Source organism: Mytilus californianus, unplaced genomic scaffold (genome assembly GCF_021869535.1).
Source record: "Mytilus californianus isolate M0D057914Y unplaced genomic scaffold, xbMytCali1.0.p SCAF_4, whole genome shotgun sequence".
NCBI lineage: Eukaryota > Metazoa > Mollusca > Bivalvia > Mytilida > Mytilidae > Mytilus > Mytilus californianus.
Genome location: NW_026262690.1, coordinates 64547526 through 64573279, shown reverse-complemented (window position 1 = coordinate 64573279; position 25754 = coordinate 64547526). Strand labels below are relative to the sequence as shown.

Sequence of the window (25754 nt, the reverse complement as noted above, 5' to 3'; positions counted from 1 at the left end):
ATCAGATCATTGTTCACAAAGTTATATTATGTTCATAATATTTATATTCAATGAAGACTTCTTGATATATAATATAATACATGTTCAGACATAAGTTTTTAACAAACTACGAATTTGTCAAGCTAAAATGTTGTGCATTTGAACTTATGATAATTTACTCTATTTATTTCTAGGATTACACTCATTTATCTGTTTACATCTAAATTTTTTCTGGAACATTTACCCTCTTGCATATATGTTTAACCACCACTGCATTATATTTTATTAAGCACAAATTACACCATAAGAGGGTCAAAGGCATAACAATTACATGTATGAACAACAATATAATGATGACCGTTTTACATTCACATAAAAAAAAAATATATTAAACACGCAACAAAACAAATAACATCAAGTGCCCCTGTCCTCAGTTCCTACATATATACTTAGTACAATAAATTTTTTTCATGACAAGGTCAAATGCACAACTTTTCATACACTTTTAGATAAATAACAAATACAAATAATTTGATTGACTGATGGTTGTTTAACTTCAGTATTGGAACCATTTATCTTACAAATCAAGAGGTAAAACCAAAGACGGAAATTATCTGAATTTTTTTTTATATCGTTTTAAAGAAGACAAACAATTCCATACTCTTTCTCAAGAAGAAAGGTATCATTTTTAAGACGTGAAACTGGAAACTGGGTTTGGCTTTCCAAAATGACGTACGACCCGGTCTTGTTTTTCTTTTCTCTTCCCCCTTTAGATAACGACTGTTGTCTACATAAAGGTTAGCCTTACCATTCTTACAATCAGTTCGGTGGATTAACACAGGGGAACCCACTATACTTAAAACAAGTCATACCCTCTATATAACTGATTATGTTTGCTATTAAAGAAAAAATTATCATATATTGATGTATTTATATCATAATCATTTAGATACTGACGAATTATTAAGACACTTTTACAAATGAATGCCATTGTTTTATCATTAGTCATGTTAGTTGTCTGTTAAGGTGGTACCCAACACCTTGACTAATATTAATTTGGCTCGTTTAATTTTCATAAAATTTTGACAAAATGTTTACTTTGACCCTTTGACAAAAATATAAAAATTTCAAAAAATTTGAACCAACCACTTTATCAGAAAAATTTCATTGGTTATATAGCAGTTTGACAAACACTAATTTTGATCATTGAGAAGCTTAATATTTCCTTAACAATACAACGTAATTAAAACGTTTAGCTGATTTTTACAGAGTTATCTCCCTGTAGTGTTAGGTACCACCTTAAATGAATCGATTGAATTGATATTAAATTATTGTGAAATTTTTTTTTGATTTATCTAATTATTTATCTTTACAAATAAAAGTGGAACTAAAAAATGAAAAATACTTGAATATATAGAAAACATAGATAAACTATATACCTATAAGTTGGAACAGACTATACAATTGTATGCTCATTAAAACTTTTATCTTTTTTGTTTTCTTTACTAATAGATAATTGGTATAATTAAATGTGGGTATTTAAAACCAAACTAAACCCTTTCTCAGACTTATCACTTCGGCAGATTCAATAGGATCTGTTTTCCCGATTGCCATTGTAAACAGTCGTTTTGCTATTGCGTACAGAAGATGTTTGTCTGCTGTTCAATTGCCTTTGTAATACAAAGAATTTTTTAATCGTGTACATCAGGTTTTGATCTGTGATACCTATTGCTCCGTAGTACCTATAGTCTGTAATAGGGTGTGTAAACAGAGTACCAATATTAGGAAATCTTTTGCTAGTCAATTTTTTTTCTCTTTTTCATGACTGTTCTAGCCTTCTCTCCCACACAAATGTCACTTTCGCTGTCAATGTTATACGCGTGCAGAGCATTAACAAAGTATCATTTATATTTTTTTCTAATTTCCAGTTTCGGAAACGCATAATATGTGTAAATTTTCAATAATATTTTTTTTTCTGCGGGTGCTCAACAAAATTTTTAGTTTTGTACATATTTTTTTGCTTGTCTCTGTTGCTCTGATTCTAAATTAGTAAACGAGCAGTCAGGAACCTGGTGTTCAGTGGTTGTCTTTTGTTGATATGGTTCATAAGTGTTTCTCGTTTCTCGTTTTTTATATAGATTAGACCGTTGGTTTTCCTGTTTGAATGGTTTTACACTAGTCATTTTTGGGGCCCTTTATAGCTTGCTGTTCGTTGTGAGCCAAGGCTCCGTGTTAAAGGCCGTACTTTGACCCATAATGGTTTACTTTTACAAATTGTGACTTGGATGGAGAGTTGTCTCATTGGCACTCATACCACATCTTCTTATATCTATTTTATTCCTGATATGGATGTAGGAGTTTGTTAAAAAAACGAGTTATCTCTCCTTCTACTGTTTACAGTTTCGGTGTATTGCATTCAATTTTACATGACAGTTTTTCACTTCAGTGAAAAATTCGGAGAGGACACATGTTATATGCATCGAACAGACTTAAAATAAGTAAAAATAGTATTAATTAAGATTGAAACGCTAAGTATATAAATAATGAGGTTTTATTCAGAGTAAATATTAGTAGATACTTTATTCTCTAAAACCAATTAACATAGGTACAGTAGTAATATAAATGACTCTTAACAACGCCCGTGTGTAAAGTGTCTGAAAATAGTGGGATCTTTGGATCCAAACAGATTTGAATAATAAATGAAAAATTTATCTTCTGAATTTGGAAATAATTCTTGCAAATTATCCCAGGAAATGTTTCAAAAATGGTCAAAATGGACAATTTGTTCGAAACTGTTCGAATTTGAAATTTTGCTGCATTTGAATATGAGAGAGAGTCTAACTTATTTGCTTTAACTCATATAAAGCCTTCTTCTGTAATTAAAAAGGTATATATGCTAGATAAACTTAGGGGTCATCCATAATTGTCAACCATTTTCCAAAGTTTACAAAACGTACAGTTGTGGGAAGGGGGTTAAAAAATCAAACATTTTTACCGTACGCTTTTTTTTTATTTCCGGAATTTTTTCGTTTCCGCAGGGTTCACAGATAGATGTCATCAAATAAAACAGTCAGATATGTTTCAGTTTATTTTCAATGCAAATTTCTATATTAAACTAAACTATAATAGACAGGATCTTCTTTTTATTAAGAATGATTGAATCTTGTCTTGAAATCTGAAAATGGTTGATGTACACTGTTTGAGGGAGAGTGGGGGGTCTGAAAAAGTGTATGTTTTGTACACTTTGGAAAATGGTTGACACTTATGGATGACCCCTTACTGGAACTTTGTTGAGATGTATAAATGTGTACATTCCTCATCCTTGACAACATCTATAGATATAAGAAGATGTGGTATGAGTGCCAATGAGACAACTCTCCATCCAAGTCAAAATTTAAAAAAGTAAACCATTATAGGTCAAAGTACGGTCTTCAACACGGAGCCTTGGCTCACACCGAACAGTAAGCTATAAAGGGCCCCAAAACTTACTAGTGTAAAACTATTCAAACGGGAAAACCAACGGTCTAATCTATATAAAAAACGAGAAACGAGAAATACTTATGAACCACATCAACAAACGACAACTACTGAACATCAGATTCCTGACTTAGGACAGGTGCAAACAAATGCAGCGGGTTTAAACGTTTTAATGGTACCAAACCTTCACCCTTTTTTCTGAAACAATAGTGTAACATCACAACATAGAAAGACACACTATAAAATATCAACTGAAATAGCTTAACTCAATTAAAGGACATATTAACACCAATCTATGTACGTTTTGGTAATAATTTTATTAATCGCACCCTTTGAATAGCAGACTTGTAAAACTCAGTCTGAATTCCATTTTATTGGTAAATTAAATAAAACGAATCATAAAAAAAATTTTGTTTTAAATAATCAAGAATTCTCTAATTATACTGCGGAAATTTTTACCCGAAGGGAAATTACTTTAGATAAATCTAGTATAAACAGCAATAATTGCCTTTTTCTAGATCTGAATATTTCAGTTACGACAAAAGAGACGATTTTCTATCTCTATTGTTAATTTTGCATTTGTTGACTGTGATGTTCTTTTTGCCCCTTCTTGCGGTGTGTATATTTCACCACTTGTTCGCTATTCCCGTGTCTCTATTGACTTGTTAGATTTCAATAAACGTACTCTTTGTATAACTGGTAAATCATTAAGTCATGGATTCGTCACCACAAATTACTTAAAATTATAATTAAATGCTTTCGTAGATACAAAGATTTGGTTTGGAAGTTTGACTGTATCTAAAGAATTCTTATTACAAACGGGATATCACATCCTAATTTTAAAGGTGATGTAGTTTATAAAGCTCCGTTAAAACTCATCGACCATTGAAATAAATTTATTCTTAAAAGGTTATCAGTCGCCTTAGATGGATCTTTGAATATTGTTCTTATCGGTACTAACATTGATTCTGTTTTTGATAAATTTTAACTAAATATTTATTGCTATACAGTTATGAAAACTTATGGTTCGTCATCCTGTCGTTACTATATAAAAATAAGTAGATGTGGTATGATTGCCAATGATACAACTATCCACCAAAGTTAAAATGAAATGGATGTAAGCAACAATAGGCAACTGTACGACCTTCAACAATAAGAAAACCCCATACCGTATAGTCGGCTATAAAAGGCCCCGACATGAAAAATATGAAACAATTGAATTGAGAAAACTAACGGCTGTACGTTTTTTACTTTATTATATTTTGACATTGCGCATGGCCATGTTTTTCTCATGATATTTTAGTTTAAGAGAACATGATTTAATTATAATTAGTAGTAATTGGTTTGAACTACATGTAGCTTTCAGTGACTGCTAGTACTCTTAGATAGGTACTTTGTGTCTTTTGTCTTCATGCAAGTTGTTTTTGTGCTTCGTGTCAATCTGATGAGTCAAACCATTTCAAACTGATTTTTACAGTTTGTTCTTATGTTGTACTTTTACACCACTGTCCAAGTTTATGGGGTTTGAGCTCTCACACACATGTTTAACCTAGCCTGGGATCCTGGCCAACTGCTTGACAATCGACGAAGTATTAGATTGGGTCAGGATGCCAGGCTAATGTTTAACCCCGCCTCATTCTTTATGTGCCTGTAATTCAGTGGTTGTCGTTGATTGCTGTTTGTCGTATTTGTTTCCCGATTTTTGTTTTGTTATAAATCAGGCCGTTGATCATTCTCATTTGTATTGTTTCAAATTTTGTCTTATGGAAAATAACAAAACATCTCCGTATTTTTATTTCATTTTTAAAGAGTTTCAACACATTTAGTTTACGTATATCCGAAAATAACTGCTGCTGACAACATCGATACAATTTGTAAACGATGAATGTTTTTGTAAAAAATTGCATCGAGGAAGATAAACAGTTTTACATCCCATAAAATTTAGTTTTTTTCATTTAAAGTTTGATGTGCTTTTTACTCATTTTTGGATACCACCAACAACCACGCGCGCTCTAGAAGTTCATTTAAAAAAAGATATACAAAATTCTTAGAAAAGTCAAGCAAGGACGCTATATATATAAAAAAAAGTTCACTAGAAATCATATGGTATATCATACAATTCAGTTTGAAATTATCATTTCCCTAAAAAAGGACTTTAGATAAATTGGGGGAAAACACGAAACTCTGATTGCTATAGTGACAAAACGAAGTCGGTGACCCCCATTTTGTTTTATCATCACCCCCCCAAAAAAAAAAATCATGAAATACCTTCACACAAAATCTTAAGAAAAAATCACTGGTAGAAATGAATAGGATGTTTGGTCTTTAACGCTTATTTTTCTTACAGTAAACACTTTCTTTGTGTGACTAATCAGTTGAGATACGGAATAATCCAAACTTCAGTTTAAATCTAGAACTCTATATGTTATTGCTTTTTACAAAAACACACAAAATGGGAAAACATTTTCCTTTAAGAGGAATATATAGATATAAGATGATGTGGTATGAATGCCAATGTAAATGCAAAAGTAAACCATTATAGGTCAAAGTTATATATAACTCATATATGATGTAATTTTTACTAAATTGTGGATCTTTTTATTATGCTGATCGTTGGTAATTATGTCGTCATTGAAAGGAAATAACCCCTATAAGAAGTGAACTGACGATTTCAATCATGTAGATCTATTTGTAATCTTGCCTTGCTAACCATTTTTGTCCTTTTAAGTTTCTCTCTATCTGCTTTAGATTTCAAGATTATAGACAACAACGCAAAAACGGTAACATTGTCATTAAAGGGGAATAACTCCTATACGTAGCTCTTATTTTGGTGATATGTTTTCCTCTCAACAGTTTCTCTCTTGGCTAAGGTCCTAAATGGGTTTCCGTACTTAGTGCTATAATTTCGCCCAAAACGCAAAAATGAACCAAAAATCAACATTTAAGGGCAATTACTCCTTTAAAGAGTCGACGGTATATGCTTCAAACTTTTTATTTTTATACCTTATTTAAATTAGAATACATAAACATGTTATGCATTCAACTAACACATACACTCTTATACTTGTCTTCAGTTTTATGTTTTCAAACGTTCCCATTTCTCCTAAGTTAGACATAGTGACATACAAGCATAAACATCAACACTAAGGAGAGAACAGAATATTTTTCTTTAATATAGCGAAAACAGACGAAATGGAAAATAAGCCTTAAAAAGTCATGATTTGCGAGTTTATATTTCATTACATGTCATTCAATGATGTTTCTTCATAGGTGTACAAAATGCTTTCCGTCAAAATGGCTGTGTTAAACAATAGAGAAAAAAAATCTCACAGTTTATTTAAAATTGTGCCTATAACCACAATCAGTCATTAAATTGAAGAAGTTAAAGGCAAAGACAATGTTGTGGTGAAAGACAAATATTCGTGGTCAAAGGTTTATGTGTAAAAAGAACACATTTTTCAGTTAATCGGTGTGTGTAGGTCAAACGTAAGTTCATTTTACTTATTATATTTACAAGTAGGCTTTAAGACTCCAGCAGTTATTCGCATCTTACATTTTAAAAAAGAAAGACTTTCAGAAATAATCAGAATGCAAAAATTCACATCAATTTATCGCGTATGTATCTCTTCATATTTCCGACTGGTCAGATGACTGCACTTTATTGTTGAATTATAGTAGCATGACTTTTCTCAAAAACAAAATAACCCGTATATATATATATATATATATATTATTATCATTATATAATATGATTTATTGTAAGACATATAAAACTATTTAACGTGATGTATACTAAAATGTAGAACGAACCTAATATTGGACATTAGGTAAAAACACTCATGAATACATAATGAATATGTACAAATGCACTAAATTTTGTGTTATTTTTTCAAACTTACATTTGAAATAATTCTGTTATGGCCTTAAGTGTATGAAAAGGCATCAAACGTGAGCAGTGAACATTTTTTATACAGGTACATGTAATTGTCGATTATTGCATTTTAACAGTCCAAACATTTTTATCTTCATTCTACCCATACATTTCATGAAAAATCCTGACAGTTTTGTCAAAATTATTCAAAATGCTTGTGAAAAACATTCTAACCTATCTTGATTTGCATATAATAAAGTTGTATAGGACGAGAATTGCAGAATAATTGACATTGTGTATAATGGATTACAATGCATTCTATAAAATTGGGAACAATATGTTATGAATTTTGTCAATCTTGATTGTTAGTCATATTGAAAACACTATTTTTCATTTATAAATTCGCATTGAAAATACTGCAATCTCTACTCATTGGAAAACATAATCGAATCTAGGCAATTCCTTTGATGTCTTTTCTTTGAACAATAATATTTTTTTAAAATAATGTAAGTCCAATCTTTTAAATAAGGTAAAGCATGTATTGAGACTGTAGGGAAATAACAAGGTCTGCTTCATATCTGGAATTAAGTATATTATTTAACACCAATTACAAAAGGACGTTTAAACATGAAATTTTATCACAATGATGAAGACGATACCAAGGGGGTTATCAACACCAAAAGTCAAAGAAATATTTAAAGTAGACAACACCAAGGTCAAACAAATTGGTTATATGTGGAATGCATGTCACAGTTCCCTTCTTTAAAGTTTGTATCCATTACAGAGATGTCCGCAGTTTCGAGCGCTTGTAAAACCTATCACTTTCTTTAGAAATTTTGTGTATCGAGTTAACTAATGATTTTCATGTGAGGTTGTTTGAAGATATTTTCTTAAAACAGGCTAATGAAATGCAAAAAGATTAAATATGAGTTTTTTTTACTTTTTTTTTCATGCTTTAACTCACTCCTGAGACACATAAACAAATAATTTATGATAGAAGTAAATTTGTAACAGGTAGTGTCACATGTATATGTTTATTATTTAAACTTGTATGTGCTAATATGTGTTGTTTTAATTGCTACCTTTCAAGAATGGGATGTTTACAATAAGAAACTGAAATTGTTTTTCTTAGAGATTATGTTTTTACATAGATATAGGAAGATGTGGTATGAGTGCCAATGAGACAACTCTCCATCCAAGTCACAATTTGTAAAAGTAAACCATTATAGGTCAACACGGAGCCTTGGCTCACACCGAACAGCAAGCTATAAAGGGCCCCAAAAAATACTAGTGTAAAATCATTCAAACAGGAAAACCAACGGTCTAATCTATATAAAAAACGAGAAACGAGAAACACTTATGAACCACATCAACAAACGACAACCACTGAACATCAGGTTCCTGACTTAGGACATATCTATTAGAAAAGTTGAAATTTTTAGCAATAACTTTGCTCAGAGTTAACGAGAACGGAGGGCTGAATTAAACATATTGAAAGCTATATTATCATTGTTAAGTTTGTGTAATACATTTATGTCAAACCCTGAACATTCCTTCAACATTCTGTACTAAAATGGAACTAAACATCATTTTATATGTTATGTCATGATTAAAAATATCATAAATGTGACAACCTAAACATTTATTTTTACAGTGGGAACATAAGTGCTTTGTGAAGATGCTTTTCAAGTGTTATAGATATTGTTCAAATATATTAGAAATGTGATATTAAATAAGTATTAAAGAGTATCATATGTATCGAACATAGTCTTCTATCGTGTATATCTTAAAAACAAATCCATGTCAGAATGAACCATAGCTTGATCCATCAGTTTCCCAGTTAATCAAATCCACACGCCTACAATTTGGATGAGGTATTGATCGTCCTTTGTCTTGATAGTGTCTTTGTTAAGTTTTCAGTTCAGATAGCCGCCACTTGACATTTTTCCAACATCTTATTGGTGAATAAGAACTTAGTTTGTATCCGGACTTTTTACAACACTTCCGTCATAAAACTTGTATAAAGCTAGTGGGAATATATTTAGTGTGCTTTGAATATTATATTAACCGTAGACACAAACATTTTGGTGATCATAATATCTGTATTATATACGTAACATACATTTTTATATGTTAGGACATATGCAATACTTGTGAGTCACATTATCTGATCTTCTTGCAAATTAATAATAGTTATTTATCTTAATGAAACCTTGTGAGGCGTGACCGGAAAGTCGATCGTAACGTCATCTCGGTTGTTGTACTTTAATTAACTGTCTTAAACAGATATACAATTCAAAAATGGAGATTTAAAACTAAATATGATGACGAAGAAAGGACCGAAAGAAGTGAAATGTGTATTAGTTGGGGATGGAGGGGTAGGAAAAACAAGTATGATTCTAAGTTATACCACAGGGAAAATTATGACTTCATATGAACCAACATGCTTTGACGATTATTTAGGTAAGTTTAAAATATAATTTAAATATTTCCGGTTAAAATCGTATACAATTGAAATTATGAAAAACACTTTTTTTTCTCGAAAGAAGTCATTTTAAATGTTATAGTTACAATAATATTTTTTATTCTTCTTTTTTATTTCTTTACCTTAAATGATATTACATTAATGCTAGAACGCTTCTTTCAAATGAGATACGTTTCACAAATTTCCATTAGGATGATATTCGCCATGAGAGTTTATGGCTATCTAATGTCCTTTTCAAGAAAAGGAATTATATAATCGATATCCAATTCTTTATAATGTGAGAAAAACAAACGATGTAAGGGATAGTTTTCAAAGAAACAAAGCTGTCAGAACTAAAAATAACATGAGAATCGATTGTTTGGACAGGACAATACACAATACAAAGAATTATTTACGTTATGTTTATACAATATTAAACGTCAATTGTGACGTATTACTTGTCATGTCGAAGTAAAAAAATATGTATATTTTGTGAGAAAGATACATCGATGTTCGAATTGTTTAATTAGTGCACTCACATGTAATTAGCGTAAATCCATTCTAATATCTTGTGTACCCCCTTTTATAAATGCGACCTCTGGTAGGCTTAACATGCATTTCCTCACAACGGCATCCGCCGGATTACACGATGTCAGAAAATATTTCAACAGCCGTAACTTGCTACGAACGAATGAATCGAGACTTCAACTAAACGGAACATACCGGTGGTTTATGAGTATCTGATCTGGGAATCTTAAGTTTATGAGTATCTGGTCAAGGAATCTTAGGTTAATAAGTATCTGATCAGGGAATCTTAAGTTTATGAGTATCTGATCAAGGAATCTTAGGTTTATGAATATCTAGTCAGGACTCTTAGGTTTATGAGTATTTGGCTAAGGAATCTTAGGTTTATGAGTATCTAGTCATGAATCTTAGGTTCATGAGTATCTAGTCATGAATCTTAGGTTTATGAGTATCTGGTCAAAGAATCTTAGGTTAATAAGTATCTGGTCAAGAAATCCTAGGATTATGAGTCTCTGGTCAAGTAATATTAGGTTTATGAGTGTCTATAATCGGGGAGACTTAGCATGTATTTACTCACACCGGCTCCACCGGATTACACGATGAAAATCCAACAGCAGTAACTTGCGACGTACGAATGAATCGAGACTTCAACTAAATGAAACATATCGATGGTTTATGAGTATCTGATCAGTTTATGAGTATCTAGTAAAGGAATCTTAGGCAATGGGTATCTGGTCAAGGAATCCTAGATTTATGAGTATCTAGTCATGAATCTTAAGTTTATGAGTATCTGGTCAAGGAATCTTAGTTTTATGAGTATCTAGTCAGGAATCTTAGGTTCATGAGTATCTAGTCTTGATTCTTAGGTTAATGAGTATCTGGTTAAGGAATCTTATGTTTATTAGTATCTGGCCAATGAATCATAGGTGTATGAGTCTCTGGTCAAGGAATATTAGGTTTATGAGTATCTAGCCAGAAATCGTAGGTTTATGAGTATCTAGTCAAGAAATCTTAGGTTTATGAGTATCTAGTCAGGAATCTTAGGTTTATGAATATTTAGTCAAGGAATCTTAGGTTTTTGAGTACTTTGTCAGGTTAGAGATATATAAATCATTAATGCGACTTGAATGTTGCTGCAAATAATGAAAAGTTCACAATTGGAATATAGGAGTCATCTCTTGTGGCATCAAATATTATAAGTATCCGTAATCTCCGTCAAATTAAAGTAAGAAGCAGCAAATAATTAAGCTGCGTGAGATTCATAATGAGGCATTTAAATAATGTAAAATAAAAGGATGAAAATCATGTATACGAAGTAAACATTTCTTAATTTCACCTCATACATGATGCTTTTTTATCAAAAACTTAATTGGCTTCTATGTTTTCTTTAGAAACCTCTACAGTATTTTCATCATGCGAATCAAGGAACACAAATAGACTTAAAGAATTCAAACTGTATATATATACAATTTATATATATGTGGGTATCTTAGTTTTATGAGTATCTATAGTCATGAATCTTAAGTTTATGAGTATCTGGTCAAGGAATCTCAGGTTTATGAATATCTAGTCAGGAATTATCTTATTATATAATTTAATTTAGTTACTGAATCAGTTTATTTTCAAACTGATTCACGCCTAGATAGATTGAATGTTGATTGTTGCTATTTTTAGACCCAATATATATATTATATGAAAATAAGGAGATGAGGTATGGTTGAAACAACTATCCACCACAGTCCAAAATACTAGGATGTTAACCACTACAGATCACTGTGTATGACTATTTTCTAGGGGGACATGGTTTTTTTACATAACGCAATATAATTCTGTGATTAGAAAACTGCATTGATATCAATTTGACTTCTGACTAAAATTTGTCCCTATCTATATCTGCACATTGGTCTTTTTCTTTTAAAGACAATACTGAACTATAACTCCTTCAATCAATTAACTTTCAGTGTTGAGTGTAAATAAAGATTGGTTGATTGCTTGCAAAATGTCCAGTGGCAAATGTTTCTCGAGATGAAGAACGGGAAGTTTGAACTTCAGTTCGAAAAGAGGCTGAGAGTTTGCCTTGCAACAGCTCATCTGAAGACCCCTCTCTCAAATGTTGCAAATATTCTTTCGCATGCAAAATGCGTTTCCCATTACTGATGGACGTTACTGCGTATTTATACATCCCGCAAATAATAAGCCCTCTTTGTGCATGTTTTCACTTAGTGGTGGCAGGGAAACGCGAGTTGATTATATTTCTTCATGCCAGTTGTTTTTGGCTACTGAAAAAAATAGGCAATGACCATATACTTAACTATTTATAACAACCAAGGACACACTAAAATACAGGAAAACGCCTTTTACATTAGATAATGTAGCAATATGATAGAGTATATGATTTCAGACACATTCCAATGAGAGATACCCCAAAACCAAAGAAACAAAGAAGCAATTTGTAAATGATTAAATAAAGGGAATTCATCGAAGATACAAAAATATCGATTATGTGGGGTCAGAAAGTTGGTCGTTGAGCTGTACCTAAAAGATGCAAAGTGGTTTAATACGGATAAAAAGGAAAAAATTGTCATAAATTTGTCATCTTACATAGGGTTAAAGATCTTATCTAAATAATAAATCTATTACACCATGATATTATCCCAGAGGGAACCTGCAAAGTCAGTCATAATAGAACAATTATTTATTGTGTTTTAGTGAAAAGAGAAAATAGATTTTAAAATAATTATTGTCTCGTAAACTGATCTGTTTCTGACTTGTAAAATGATAGTTACCCAACACGATTATAAAAGGGTCTTTTTTTAAAATAAATAGTTTGTAAGTGACAGTTACATGTAAACAGTAGCATTCCTTACATTTATAATGTGTCAAATTATAAGGTGCACTTCAGGTAATAGACATATACATATATTCATATACACTCCCACAGTAAAAATGAAATTGACCCTTTGACTTTACTTGAATGAAAATGCTTCAAATTCAGACACTGCATTAGTTAAACCCTTCATTTACATATTATATGCATGAATGAGAAGCAATTTATGAAGTCTTTTAAAAATTACTTCAACAATGACAAATGAATCATTTTTAGCATTAACTGGTATTATTTAGATTATAAATGATTTAAATTGCACCATATTTGGAATTCGTTTTACACAATGAAGTCTAGGGTTCAATAAATTCGACCCCAACGGTTTCAAGTGTTCCACAATCGGGTACATTACGTTTGTGCGCATTAACAACAGAGTAATGAATGGATTTTATCTTCGATTATACCATCTGTATTACAGTCTTCAAAAATCTTGTAAAACACCCTTAATTGAACATTTTAGTATTTTCTCTTTTTGTTGATATACATATGTACTACTGATATTTACAGAATTTAATTCTTGATCATTTTATATTTTAGTAAACATCCACACACATAATGGACAAGAGAAAATGCAGGTCTCTGATACAGCAGGCCAAGTAAGTACTGGATCAAACAATATCTCAAACCAAACCACTGTAGATATGTGCCCTATTACTTTTGTAATTCATGGAGACCTATCAAAGGATGACTGCAGGACATAAAAACCAGGTGACTTCACAGTCAGTCCACACTTCTACACCGAGTCTCCTTTGGTTAACCTTGATTACTCTGATCTGTTGATACTTTTACTGAAAACGATTCAACTGTAAATAGAAGTTAAAATCAATTCATATAGTTGCAACTAAAAATGTGAAAATAAAAATAAAGACATAAAGAAAACTTAAAGCAAAGATCGAAGAAAACTTGAACATATATATATATATATATATCACCAAAAAAAACACAACATTGTACATTTTGTAAAATCCAGATCTCCCCATATCAATTGGAACATAAAAATTATAACCATTTAGATATTAATGAACTCTTAAGACAATAATTTTCTTATAAAACAGCGTCTAGCAAATTGAAGTGGATGAATCACTTTAACTCACTATAATGATTGTAATCAGTGAACAATAAACAGGAAGCGTTTTAAAGATGATTTTGTTGTTTTTCCAGGAAACGTACGACCGACTGAGGACATTATCGTATTATGACACGGATGTATTTATAGTCTGTTTTTCTGTGGAAGATAAAGACTCACTGGAAAATGTCAAAATAAAATGGATTCCAGAGGTAAAAGAATTCAGACCCAATACCCCATTTATTCTCGTGGGAACACAAACTGATTTACGTGGTTCAGTGACAGATATCACAGATGCTTGTGTAAAAACTACAAAAGGAAAGAAACTAGCTAAGAAATTTGGAGCTGTAGACTATTTAGAATGTAGTGCGCTAGAACTAAATGGAATGGACGAAATATTTACTGCTGCGTATCATGCTGCAGTAACTCCTAAAAAGAAACGACGGGTATGGAAGAGTTTCAAAAGTGCTTTCAAACGAAAATCTGTAGCAGGAAAATGAATGTACTATGTACCTAATCAAAACCCAAGTCCCTGTTTGTTATTTCTGTCTTAGTAAGGATGTTAATATAACCTCCTGGGTCTTAATGATTGTTGATGTTGTCGAATGTATTTATACTAGATTACTTCACCGTCCATTGTATGAGGTGATGGTTTTGATCTTGTATATTGTGATGAACAGTTGGAGTGTTTAAACTTTGTATGAGATAATGAGTCTCACGTCTGCAAGAGCAAATGCATATTTATAAATCAATCGAATACTCATTTTTCTACTTCTTTTCTAAACACAATATGTTTACCTCTTGATGTTTTCCTCCTTACCATTTGGTTGGTGCCTCATTGACCTACATCCTACCTCACCTTTCATTCATATTCGAATAAAAATTGTGTGTGTATGTCTCTCTCTATGTGTGTTTGTGAGATTGACCTCAGGTACGCTAACGAACATATTTTTGGCAGTGTAATTCAAGTATATATATATAATTATATTTACAATAGGGCATACAATCCACTGTTTACATCCTCATCCTATTGTCTCCCTTGGAAAGTTGTCTCATTAGCTAGGATACCACATCTCCATAGTTTTATAAAAAAAAAATGGTAAAAGCTAACTACGGCAAATGATGCATGAGAAAGAAGGAATCGTATTTATCAAAACCATTTGATAAAAAGCCGATTTCTTATAATTGTGTTTTATACACCAGTCTTGGTGTCAAATTTCATTCTCGAAGCGGTTATACCATCTATGGGTCTATACATCTATGGTTATACCATGTGGGCCATCTGTTCATGCGACAAAAGTGAGAGTTCGGCAGTAACATAAAAGAATAAAAAATGCCTATTGTTTGCGTATAAAATAACTCTTTTTATCATTTGATTATCATCTTACAACCTTTACAGATAAGCTCATAGCCGAAAAAAATATTTATAGCAAAGACAATATTAATTACATATAGAATATGTAACTCGTGTAATAAAAGGACTAATACCGGTATTTGCCAGATTGAATTTATCCTTACTGACACATTAACTTTTTACGGGATTTAGGCAATAACATGTGTTTTATTTATTATCATCCTTTAAGCAATGGTCAGATGAATAAGACAGAAAAGCTTATGGTCAACTATTATACTGTGGATTCATTATTATTCGTTGGATACCAATTTTCGTGGGTACAGGTGAACCACGAATTCAAATGTTCAACGAATTACAAATGTTAATTTGGTTTTGTATGCAGAGATTGGCAAAACCACGAAATTAAATATCCACGAAAATGCAAGTGTTCCTCAATCCACGAAAATTGATACCCCCGAAAATAAATGAATCCACAGTACATTGTATGTTATATTTTCTTATCCATTTGATCAAAACAGCACAAACAGCTAATTTACTTTACTAATAAGATATACTCTTACAAACAACTTATCAAATTATCCTAGATTGGGTTTTGATCTTGTAAGTTGTGATAACATTGAATATTTCCACGCCCCAGCATTGGATACTAGTATGACTTACAACTCCTAAATTGTACTGTAAATATTACTTTGATCCAAGGATATTCATATATAAAAACATCAATTATTTTAAGCTAGTCATTTATGTTTGACGTCGTTAATGACATTTGGACTAAAGTAGCCAATTGTGGTCTTTTTATTTGATTTTATTTGACAACGCTATAAATACTTAATAGGATTTACAAAATTATTTCATTTCCCATGCTATTGGGATAAATATTTGGTTATTATAATTCCTCATTTCTATACGACCGCAAAAACTTTTTTGCGTCGTATAATGCTATGATGTCGTCGTCGTCCGAAGACACATTTGGTTTCAGGACAAAAAGGGGCCAAAAACAAGCATTTTTGTAGTTTCCGGACAATAATTTGTGTGTAAGTGTAAGGATCTCTCTGAAATTGTACCACAAGGTACCATATTACAAAGAGAAGGCCGGGATTGAGTTTGGGGTTAATTGCCCCGAACGTTCAGGAATTAGAGGCAAAAAGGGGCCAAAAACAAGCATTTTTCTAGTTTCCAGACAATAACTTGTTTTTAAGTGTATAGATCTCTCTAAAATTGTACTACAAGGTTCCATACCATAAAGAGAAGGCTGGGATTGAGGTTTGGGGTAATTACTCCAAAATTCGTATTCGCCTCTAAGTCTACTGTGTTTTTCTCAGCCAAATATTGCACCGCAGTGAAAATGTGTGATAAATTGACTGCTTGTGTCGCTCTCTTCTTTTGCCTTTAGTATAATCCCAAACCAATATCCTATCTCGGTTAAGACCCTCTGTCCGATATGACAAATGTCATGTAAATTTATGCTGTGCATGCATATTAGTCAAGCTATTATTAGATATTAAATCAAAAATGTATTACACATTTTTGAAAATATCAATACTGGATGATATTATTAGGAAAAAATCATTGGATAAATTGTTAACCAGTGACATAAACAAGAAATATTAGAGCTAAAACTATAACATTAGAAGAAACGCATATGACGTTAATAGGTCTGTAAAATCAACAGTTCTTTACATTCTCATCCTTAGTTTGGTCTCTGCCAGAAACGGATTTAGGACAGGGGAGGACCTGACTCAAGCTAGCGAACAATTGTAGCGAACAATTAGCTAGCGAACAATTAGGAGGTATAACTAAAAACCACAATATCACATAAGTAAATCACGTTTTTTCGAGCTAGCGAACAATTATGAGAATACATACAATCTTAAACAAAAACGAAAAAACTAACTTAAAACAAAAGGGAAACCATACTTCATATATAAAGAATAAAAGCTTTTCTTTCCTAACTAAATAAATCCACATAAGGCATTCAATAGACAGCTGGATTACAATGACCATAAGTTAACACATTGACATAATGCATTTTTAGGGAATGGGGGTGCACTTTACGTTGTTTGGTCCGATTAATAGAGATTGTGACAGGTTACGACTATATAGGTGTTTAAGAGGAGATAGTGCCGCATCGTTTAGGAAAATCTCCAGAGTGGTTTATGTTCGAAAATCTTAAATTGTGGTAAAAAAAACTGAAATTAACAAAATGAAATTAGGGTATAGTATAGGATATTTTAAGTTATTTTTTTACCAATTTGAATAGATTGTTACAGGCAACGACTATATAGGTGTTGTAGAGGAGACAATGGCGCATCGTTTAAGAAAATTTCCAGAGTGGTTTATGTTCGAAAATCTGATGTTACGGTTAAAAAACTGAAACTTGTATTGTGAAATTGACAAAATGAGATTAGGGGGTAGGGCAATTTAAGTTAATTTTGGACCAATTTCAAGAGATTGTGACGGGCAACGACTATAAAGGTGTTGTTGAGGAGACAATGGCGTATCGTTTAGGAAAATCTCCAGAGTGGTTTATGTTCGAAAATCTGAAGTTACGGTTAAAAAACTGTAAATTTTATTGTGAAATTGACAAAATGAGATTAGGGGGTAGGGCAATTTAAGTTTATTTTGGACCAATTTCAAGAGATTGTGAAGGGCAACGACAATATAGGTGTTGTAGAGGAGACAATGGTGCATCGTTTAGGAAAATCTCCAGAGTGGTTTATGTTCGAAAATCTGAAGTTACGGTTAAAAAACTGAAAATTTTATTGTGAAATTGACAAAATGAGATTAGGGGGTAGGGCACTAAAAGAAAAATTTGGACCGTTTTAACGAGATTGTGACGGGCAACGACTATATAGGTGTTGTAGAGGAGACATTGGCGCATCGTTTAAGAAAATCTCCAGAGTGGTTTATGTTCGAAAATCTGAAGTTGCGGTTAAAAAACTGAAATTGTGAAATTGACAAAATTAGATTAGGGGGTAGGCCAATTTAAGTTAATTTTGGACCAATTTCAAGAGATTGTGACGGGCAACGACTACATAGGTGTTGTAGAGGAGACAATGCCGCATCGTTTAAGAAAATTTCCAGAGTGGTTTATGTTCGAAAATCTGATGTTACGGTTAAAAAACTGAAACTTTTATTGTGAAATTGACAAAATGAGATTAGGAGGTAGGGCAATTTAAGTTAATTTTGGATCAATTTCAAGAGATTGTGACGGGCAACGAATATAAAGGTGTTGTAGAGGAGACAATGGCGTATCGTTTAGGAAAATCTCCAGAGTGGTTTAAGTTCGAAAATCTGAAGTTACGGTTAAAAAACTGTAAATTTTATTGTGAAATTGACAAAATGAGATTAGGGGGTAGGGCAATTTAAGTTTATTTTGGACCAATTTCAAGAGATTGTGACGGGCAACGACTATATAGGTGTTGTAGAGGAGACAATGGTGCATCGTTTAGGAAAATCTCCAGAGTGGTTTATGTTCGAAAATCTGAAGTTACGGTTAAAAAACTGAAAATTTATTGTGAAATTGACAAAATGAGATTAGGGGGTAGGGCACTAAAAGAAAAATTTGAACCGTTTTAACGAGATTGTGACGGGCAACGACTGTATAGGTGTTGTAGAGGAGACATTGGCGCATCGTTTAAGAAAATCTCCAGAGTGGTTTATGTTCGAAAATCTGAAGTTGCGGTTAAAAAACTGAAATTGTGAAATTGACAAAATTAGATTAGGGGGTAGGCCAATTTAAGTTAATTTTGGACCAATTTCAAGAGATTGTGACGGGCAACGACTACATAGGTGTTGTAGAGGATACAATGGCGCATCGTTTAAGAAAATTTCCAGAGTGGTTTATGTTCGAAAATCTGATGTTACGGTTAAAAAACTGAAACTTTTATTGTGAAATTGACAAAATGAGATTAGGGGGTAGGGCAATTTAAGTTAATTTTGGATCAATTTCAAGAGATTGTGACGGGCAACGACTATAAAGGTGTTGTAGAGGAGACAATGGCGTATCGTTTAGGAAAATCTCCAGAGTGGTTTAAGTTCGAAAATCTGAAGTTACGGTTAAAAAACTGTAAATTTTATTGTGAAATTGACAAAATGAGATTAGGGGGTAGGGCAATTTAAGTTTATTTTGGACCAATTTCAAGAGATTGTGACGGGCAACGACTATATAGGTGTTGTAGAGGAGACAATGGTGCATCGTTTAGGAAAATCTCCAGAGTGGTTTATGTTCGAAAATCTGAAGTTACGGTTAAAAAACTGAAAATTTTATTGTGAAATTGACAAAATGAGATTAGGGGGTAGGGCACTAAAAGAAAAATTTGGACCGTTTTAACGAGATTGTGACGGGCAACGACTACATAGGTGTTGTAGAGGAGACATTGGCGCATCGTTTAAGAAAATCTCCAGAGTGGTTTATGTTCGAAAATCTGAAGTTACGGTTAAAATACTGAAATTGTGAAATTGACAAAATGAGATTACGGGGGAAGGCCAATTCAAGTTAATTTTGGACCAATTTACAGAGATTGTGACGGGCAACGACTAAATAGGTGTTGTAGAGGAGACATTGGCGCATCGTTTAGGAAAATCTCCAGAATGGTTTATGTTCGAAAATCTCAAATTACGGTTAAAAAACTGAAATTGTGAAATTGACAAAATGAGATTAGGGGGTAGGCCAATTTAAGTTAATTTTGGACCAATTTCAAGAGATTGTGACGGGCAACGACTATATAGGTGTTGTAGGGGAGACAATGGCGCATCGTTTAAGAAAATCTCCAGAGTGGTTTATGTTCGAAAATTTGAAGTTACGGTTAAAAAACTGAAATTGTGAAATTGACAAAATGAGATTAGAGGGGTAGGCCAATTTAAGTTAATTTTTGACCAAAGCAAGAGATTGTGACGGGCAACGACTATATAGGTGTTGTAAGGAGACAATGGCGCATCGTTTAAGAAAATCTCCAGACTGCTTTATGTCGAAAATCTGAAGTTACGGTTAAAAAACTGAAATTGTGAAATTGACAAAATGAGATTAGAGGGGTAGGCCAATTTAAGTTAATTTTGGACCAATTTCAAGAGATTGCGACGGGCAACGACTATATAGGTGTTGTAGAGGAGACAATGGCGCATCGTTTAAGAAAATTTCCAGAGTGGTTTATGTTCGAAAATCTGATGTTACGGTTAAAAAACTGAAACTTTTTTTGCGAAATTGACAAAATGAGATTAGGGGGTATGGCAATTTAAGTTAATTTTGGACCAATTTCAAGAGATTGTGACGGACAACGACTATAAAGGTGTTGTAAAGGAGACAATGGCGCATTGTTTAGGAAAATCTCCAGAGTGGTTTATGTTCGAAAATCTGAAGTTACGGTTAAAAAACTGAAAATTTTATTGTGAAATTGACAAAATGAGATTAGGGGTGTAGGGCACTAAAAGAAAAATTTGGACCATTTTAAAGAGATTGTGACGGGCAACGACTATATAGGTGTTGTAGAGGAGACAATGGCACATCGTTTAAGAAAATCTCCAGAGTGATTTATGTTCGGAAATCTGAAGTTACGGTTAAAAAACTGAAAATTTTATTGTGAAATTGACAAAATGAGATTAGGGGGGTAGGGCACTAAAAGAAAAATTTGGACCATTTTAAAGAGATTGTGACGGGCAACGACTATATAGGTATTGTAGAGGAGACAATGGCGCATCGTTTAGGGAAATCTCCAGAATGGTTTATGTTCGAAAATCTCAAATTACGGTTAAAAAACTGAAATTGTGAAATTGACAAAATGAGATTGGGGGGTAGGCCAATTTAAGTTAAGTTTGGACCAATTTCAAGAGATTGTGACGGGCAGCGACTATATAGGTGTTGTAGGGGAGACAATGGCGCATCGTTTAAGAAAATCTCCAGAGTGGTTTATGTTCGAAAATCTGAAGTTACGGTTAAAAAACTGAAATTGTGAAATTGACAAAATGAGATTGGGGGGTAGGCCAATTTAAGTTAATTTTTGACCAATTGCAAGAGATTGTGACGGGCAACGACTATACAGGTGTTGTAAGAAGACAATGGCGCATCGTTTAAGAAAATCTCCAGACTGCTTTATGTTCGAAAATCGGAAGTTACGGTTAAAAAACTGAAATTGTGAAATTGACAAAATGAGATTAGGGGGGTAGGCCAATTTAAGTTAATTTTTGACCAATTGCAAGAGATTGTGACGGGCAACGACTATATAGGTGTTGTAAGAAGACAATGGCGCATCGTTTAAGAAAATCTCCAGACTGCTTTATGTTCGAAAATCGGAAGTTACGGTTAAAAAACTGAAATTGTGAAATTGACAAAATTAGATTAGGGGGTAGGCCAATTTAAGTTAATTTTGGACCAATTTCAAGAGATTGTGACGGGCAACGAATATATAGGTGTTGTAGAGGAGACAATGGCGCATCGTTTAAGAAAATTTCCAGAGTGGTTTATGTTCGAAAATCTGATGTTACGGTTAAAAAACTGAAATTGTGAAATTGACAAAATTAGATTAGGGGGTAGGCCAATTTAAGTTAATTTTGGACCAATTTCAAGAGATTGTGACGGGCAACGAATATATAGGTGTTGTAGAGGAGACAATGGCGCATCGTTTAAGAAAATTTCCAGAGTGGTTTATGTTCGAAAATCTGATGTTACGGTTAAAAAACTGAAATTGTGAAATTGACAAAATTAGATTAGGGGGTAGGGCAATTTAAGTTAATTTTGGACCAATTTCAAGAGATTGTGACGGGCAACGACTATATAGGTGATGTAGAGGAGATATTGGCACATCGTTTAAGAAAATCTCCAGAGTGGTTTATGTTCGAAAATCTGAAGTTGCGGTTAAAAAACTGAAATTGTGAAATTGACAAAATTAGATTAGGGGGTAGGCCAATTTAAGTTAATTTTGGACCAATTTCAAGAGATTGTGACGGGCAACGACTATATAGGTGTTGTAGAAGAGACAATGGCGCATCGTTTAAGAAAATTTCCAGAGTGGTTTATGTTCGAAAATCTGATGTTACGGTTAAAAAACTGAAACTTTTTTTGCGAAATTGACAAAATGAGATTAGGGGGTATGGCAATTTAAGTTAATTTTGGACCAATTTCAAGAGATTGTGACGGACAACGACTATAAAGGTGTTGTAAAGGAGACAATGGCGCATTGTTTAGGAAAATCTCCAGAGTGGTTTATGTTCGAAAATCTGAAGTTACGGTTAAAAAACTGAAAATTTTATTGTGAAATTGACAAAATGAGATTAGGGGGGTAGGGCACTAAAAGAAAAATTTGGACCATTTTAAAGAGATTGTGACGGGCAACGACTATATAGGTATTGTAGAGGAGACATTTGCGCATCGTTTAAGAAAATCTCCAGAGTGGTTTATGTTCGAAAATTTGAAGTTACGGTTAAAAAACTGAAATTGTGAAATTGACAAAATTAGATTAGGGGGTAGGCCAATTTAAGTTAATTTTGGACCAATTTCAAGAGATTGTGACGGGCAACGACTATATAGGTGTTGTAGAGCAGACAATGGCGCATCGTTTAAGAAAATTTCCAGAGTGGTTTATGTTCGAAAATCTGATGTTACGGTTAAAAAACTGAAATTGTGAAATTGACAAAATTAGACTAGGGGGTAGGCCAATTTAAGTTAATTTTGGACCAATTTCAAGAGATTGTGACGGGCAACGACTGTATAGGTATTGTAGAGGAGACAATGGCGCATCGTTTAGGAAAATCTCCAGAGTGGTTTATGTTCGAAAATCTGAAGTGACGGTTAAAAAACTGAAAATTTTATTGTGAAATTGACAAAATGAGATTAGGGGGGTAGGGCACTAAAAGAAAAATTTGGAACATTTTAAAGAGATTGTGACGGGCAACGACTATATAGGTGTTGTAGGGGAGACAATGGCGCATCGTTTAAGAAAATCTCCAGAGTGGTTTATGTTCGAAAATCTGAAGTTACGGTTAAAAAACTGAAATTTCATAATTGACAAAATGAGATTGGGGGTTAGGCCAATTTAAGTTAATTTTGGACCAATTTACAGAAATTGTGACGGGCAACGACTATATAGGTGTTGTAGAGGAGACATTGGCGCATCGTTAAGGAAAATCTCCAGAGTGGTTTATGTTCGAAAATGTGAAGTTACGGTTAAAAAACTGAAATCCTGAAATTGACAAAATGAGATTAGGGGGTAGGCCAATTTAAGTTAATTTTTGACCAATTTCAAGAGATTGTGACGGGCAACGACTATATAGGTGTTGTAGAGGAGACAATGGCGCATCGTTTAAGAAAATTTCCAGAGTGGTTTATGTTCGAAAATTTGAAGTTACGGTTAAAAAACTGAAATTGTGAAATTGACAAAATGAGATTAGGGGTAGGGCAATTTAAGTTAATTTTGGACCAATTTCAAGAGATTGTGACGGGCAACGACTATATAGGTGTTGCAGAGGAGAAAATGGCGCATCGTTTCGGAAAATCTCCAGAGTGGTTTCTGTTCGAAAATCTGAAGTTACGGTTAAAAAACTGAAAATTTTATTGTGAAATTGACAAAATGAGATTAGAGGGGTAGGGCACTAAAAGAAAAAATTGGACCATTTTAAAGAGATTGTGACGGGCAAGGACTATATAGGTATTGTAGAGGAGACATTTGCGCATCGTTAAAGAAAATCTCCAGAGTGGTTTATGTTCGAAAATCTGAAGTAACGGTTAAAAAACTGAAAATTTTATTGTGAAATTGACAAAATGAGATTAGGGGGTAGGGCACTAAAAGAAAAATTTGGACCATTTTCAAGAGATTGTGACGGGCAACAACTATATAGGTGTTTTAGAGGAGATATTGGCGCATCGTTTAAGAAAATCTCCAGAGTGGTTTATGTTCGAAAATCTGAAGTTACGGTTAAAAAACTGAAAATTTTATTGTGAAATTGACAAAATGAGATTAGGGGGTAGGGCACTAAAAGAAGAATTTGGACCAATTTCAAGAGATTGTGACGGGCAACGACTATATAGGTGTTGTAGAGGATATTATGGCGCATCGTTTAAGAAAATCTCCAGAGTGGTTTATGTTCGAAAATCTGAAGTTACGGTTAAAAAACTGAAACTTTTATTGTGAAATTGACAAAATCAGATGGGGGGTTAGGCCAATTTAAGTTAAATTTGGACCAATTTCAAGAGATTGTGACGGGCAACGACTATATAGGTGTTGTAGAAGAGACAACGGCGCATCGTTTAGGAAAATCACCAGAGTGGTTTATGTTGGAAAATCTGAAGTTACGGTTAAAAAACTGAAACTTTTATTGTGAAATTGACAAAATGAGAATAGGGGGTAGGGCAATATAAGTTAATTTTGGACCAATTTCAAGAGATTGTGACGGGCAACGACTATATAGGTGTTGTAGAGGATATTAAGGCGCATCGTTTAAGAAAATCTCGAGAGTGGTTTATGTTCGAAAATCTGAAGTTGCGTTTAAAAAACTGAAAATTTTATTGTGAAATTGACAAAATGAGATTAGGGGGGTAGGGCACTAAAAGGAAATTTTTGACCATTTCAAAGAGATTGTGACGGACAACGACTATATAGGTGTTGTAGAGGAGACATTTGCGCATGTTTTAGGAAAATCTCCAGAGTGGTTTATGTTCAAAATCTGAAGTTACGGTTAAAAAACTGAAACTTTTATCTTAAAAACGAGGAATGGCGTACCTTAAGATGATTGAAGACCAATTTATAGAGATTGTGACGGGCAAAGACTGTATATGTAACGTAGAGAAGACATTAGAGAAGACATTGGCGTATCTATTTAGAAAAGTTCAGAATCGTTTATGTTTGGAAATCTGAAGTTAGGTTAAAAAAATATAGGGGGGGGGGGTTACCTTGTATAATGGAATGATGTTACTTTTTATACTTGTATAAAAAAGTACATCAATATTTTTGCCCGCGAAATTTATTCGACAGTATGTATACACCGTTTACAACACACTTTCTCTTGAGTCGGTAGTCCACAAAAACGACAATGAAGTAAGTAATTTTTTATATTGAAATAACAGGGTCCTAAAACTTTGACAATGTCATTTTATATTCTTTTTGCATATATCATTCTGTCAACTCCTTCGCCATCCACATAAAA

At 33.0% G+C, this 25754-nt stretch overlaps 1 protein-coding gene and 1 long non-coding RNA gene across 4 annotated transcripts; both read left to right on the top strand.

Annotated features, from left to right (window-relative positions):
- Window positions 1–9310: 9310 nt before the first annotated feature.
- On the top strand, window positions 9311–16352 carry LOC127738321 (cell division control protein 42 homolog). Its single transcript, XM_052249522.1, has 3 exons — window positions 9311–9790; window positions 13738–13796; window positions 14362–16352. Exons 1-3 carry the CDS (start codon window positions 9649–9651, stop codon window positions 14764–14766), a joined length of 606 nt encoding a protein of 201 aa, XP_052105482.1. The 5' UTR covers window positions 9311–9648; the 3' UTR covers window positions 14767–16352.
- Window positions 16353–19420: 3068 nt separating this feature from the next.
- LOC127738337 (uncharacterized) lies at window positions 19421–25231 on the top strand. 3 transcript variants are annotated; one of them, XR_008000006.1, is made up of 6 exons: window positions 19421–19792; window positions 19983–20167; window positions 20719–21290; window positions 22210–22958; window positions 23702–24068; window positions 25211–25231. It is a non-coding gene; the product is annotated as an uncharacterized LOC127738337 (long non-coding RNA). The 3 variants fall into 3 exon arrangements; XR_008000005.1 differs by lacking the exon at window positions 19983–20167 and having other exon boundaries at window positions 19421–19982; XR_008000004.1 differs by having other exon boundaries at window positions 19421–20167.
- Window positions 25232–25754: the final 523 nt, after the last annotated feature.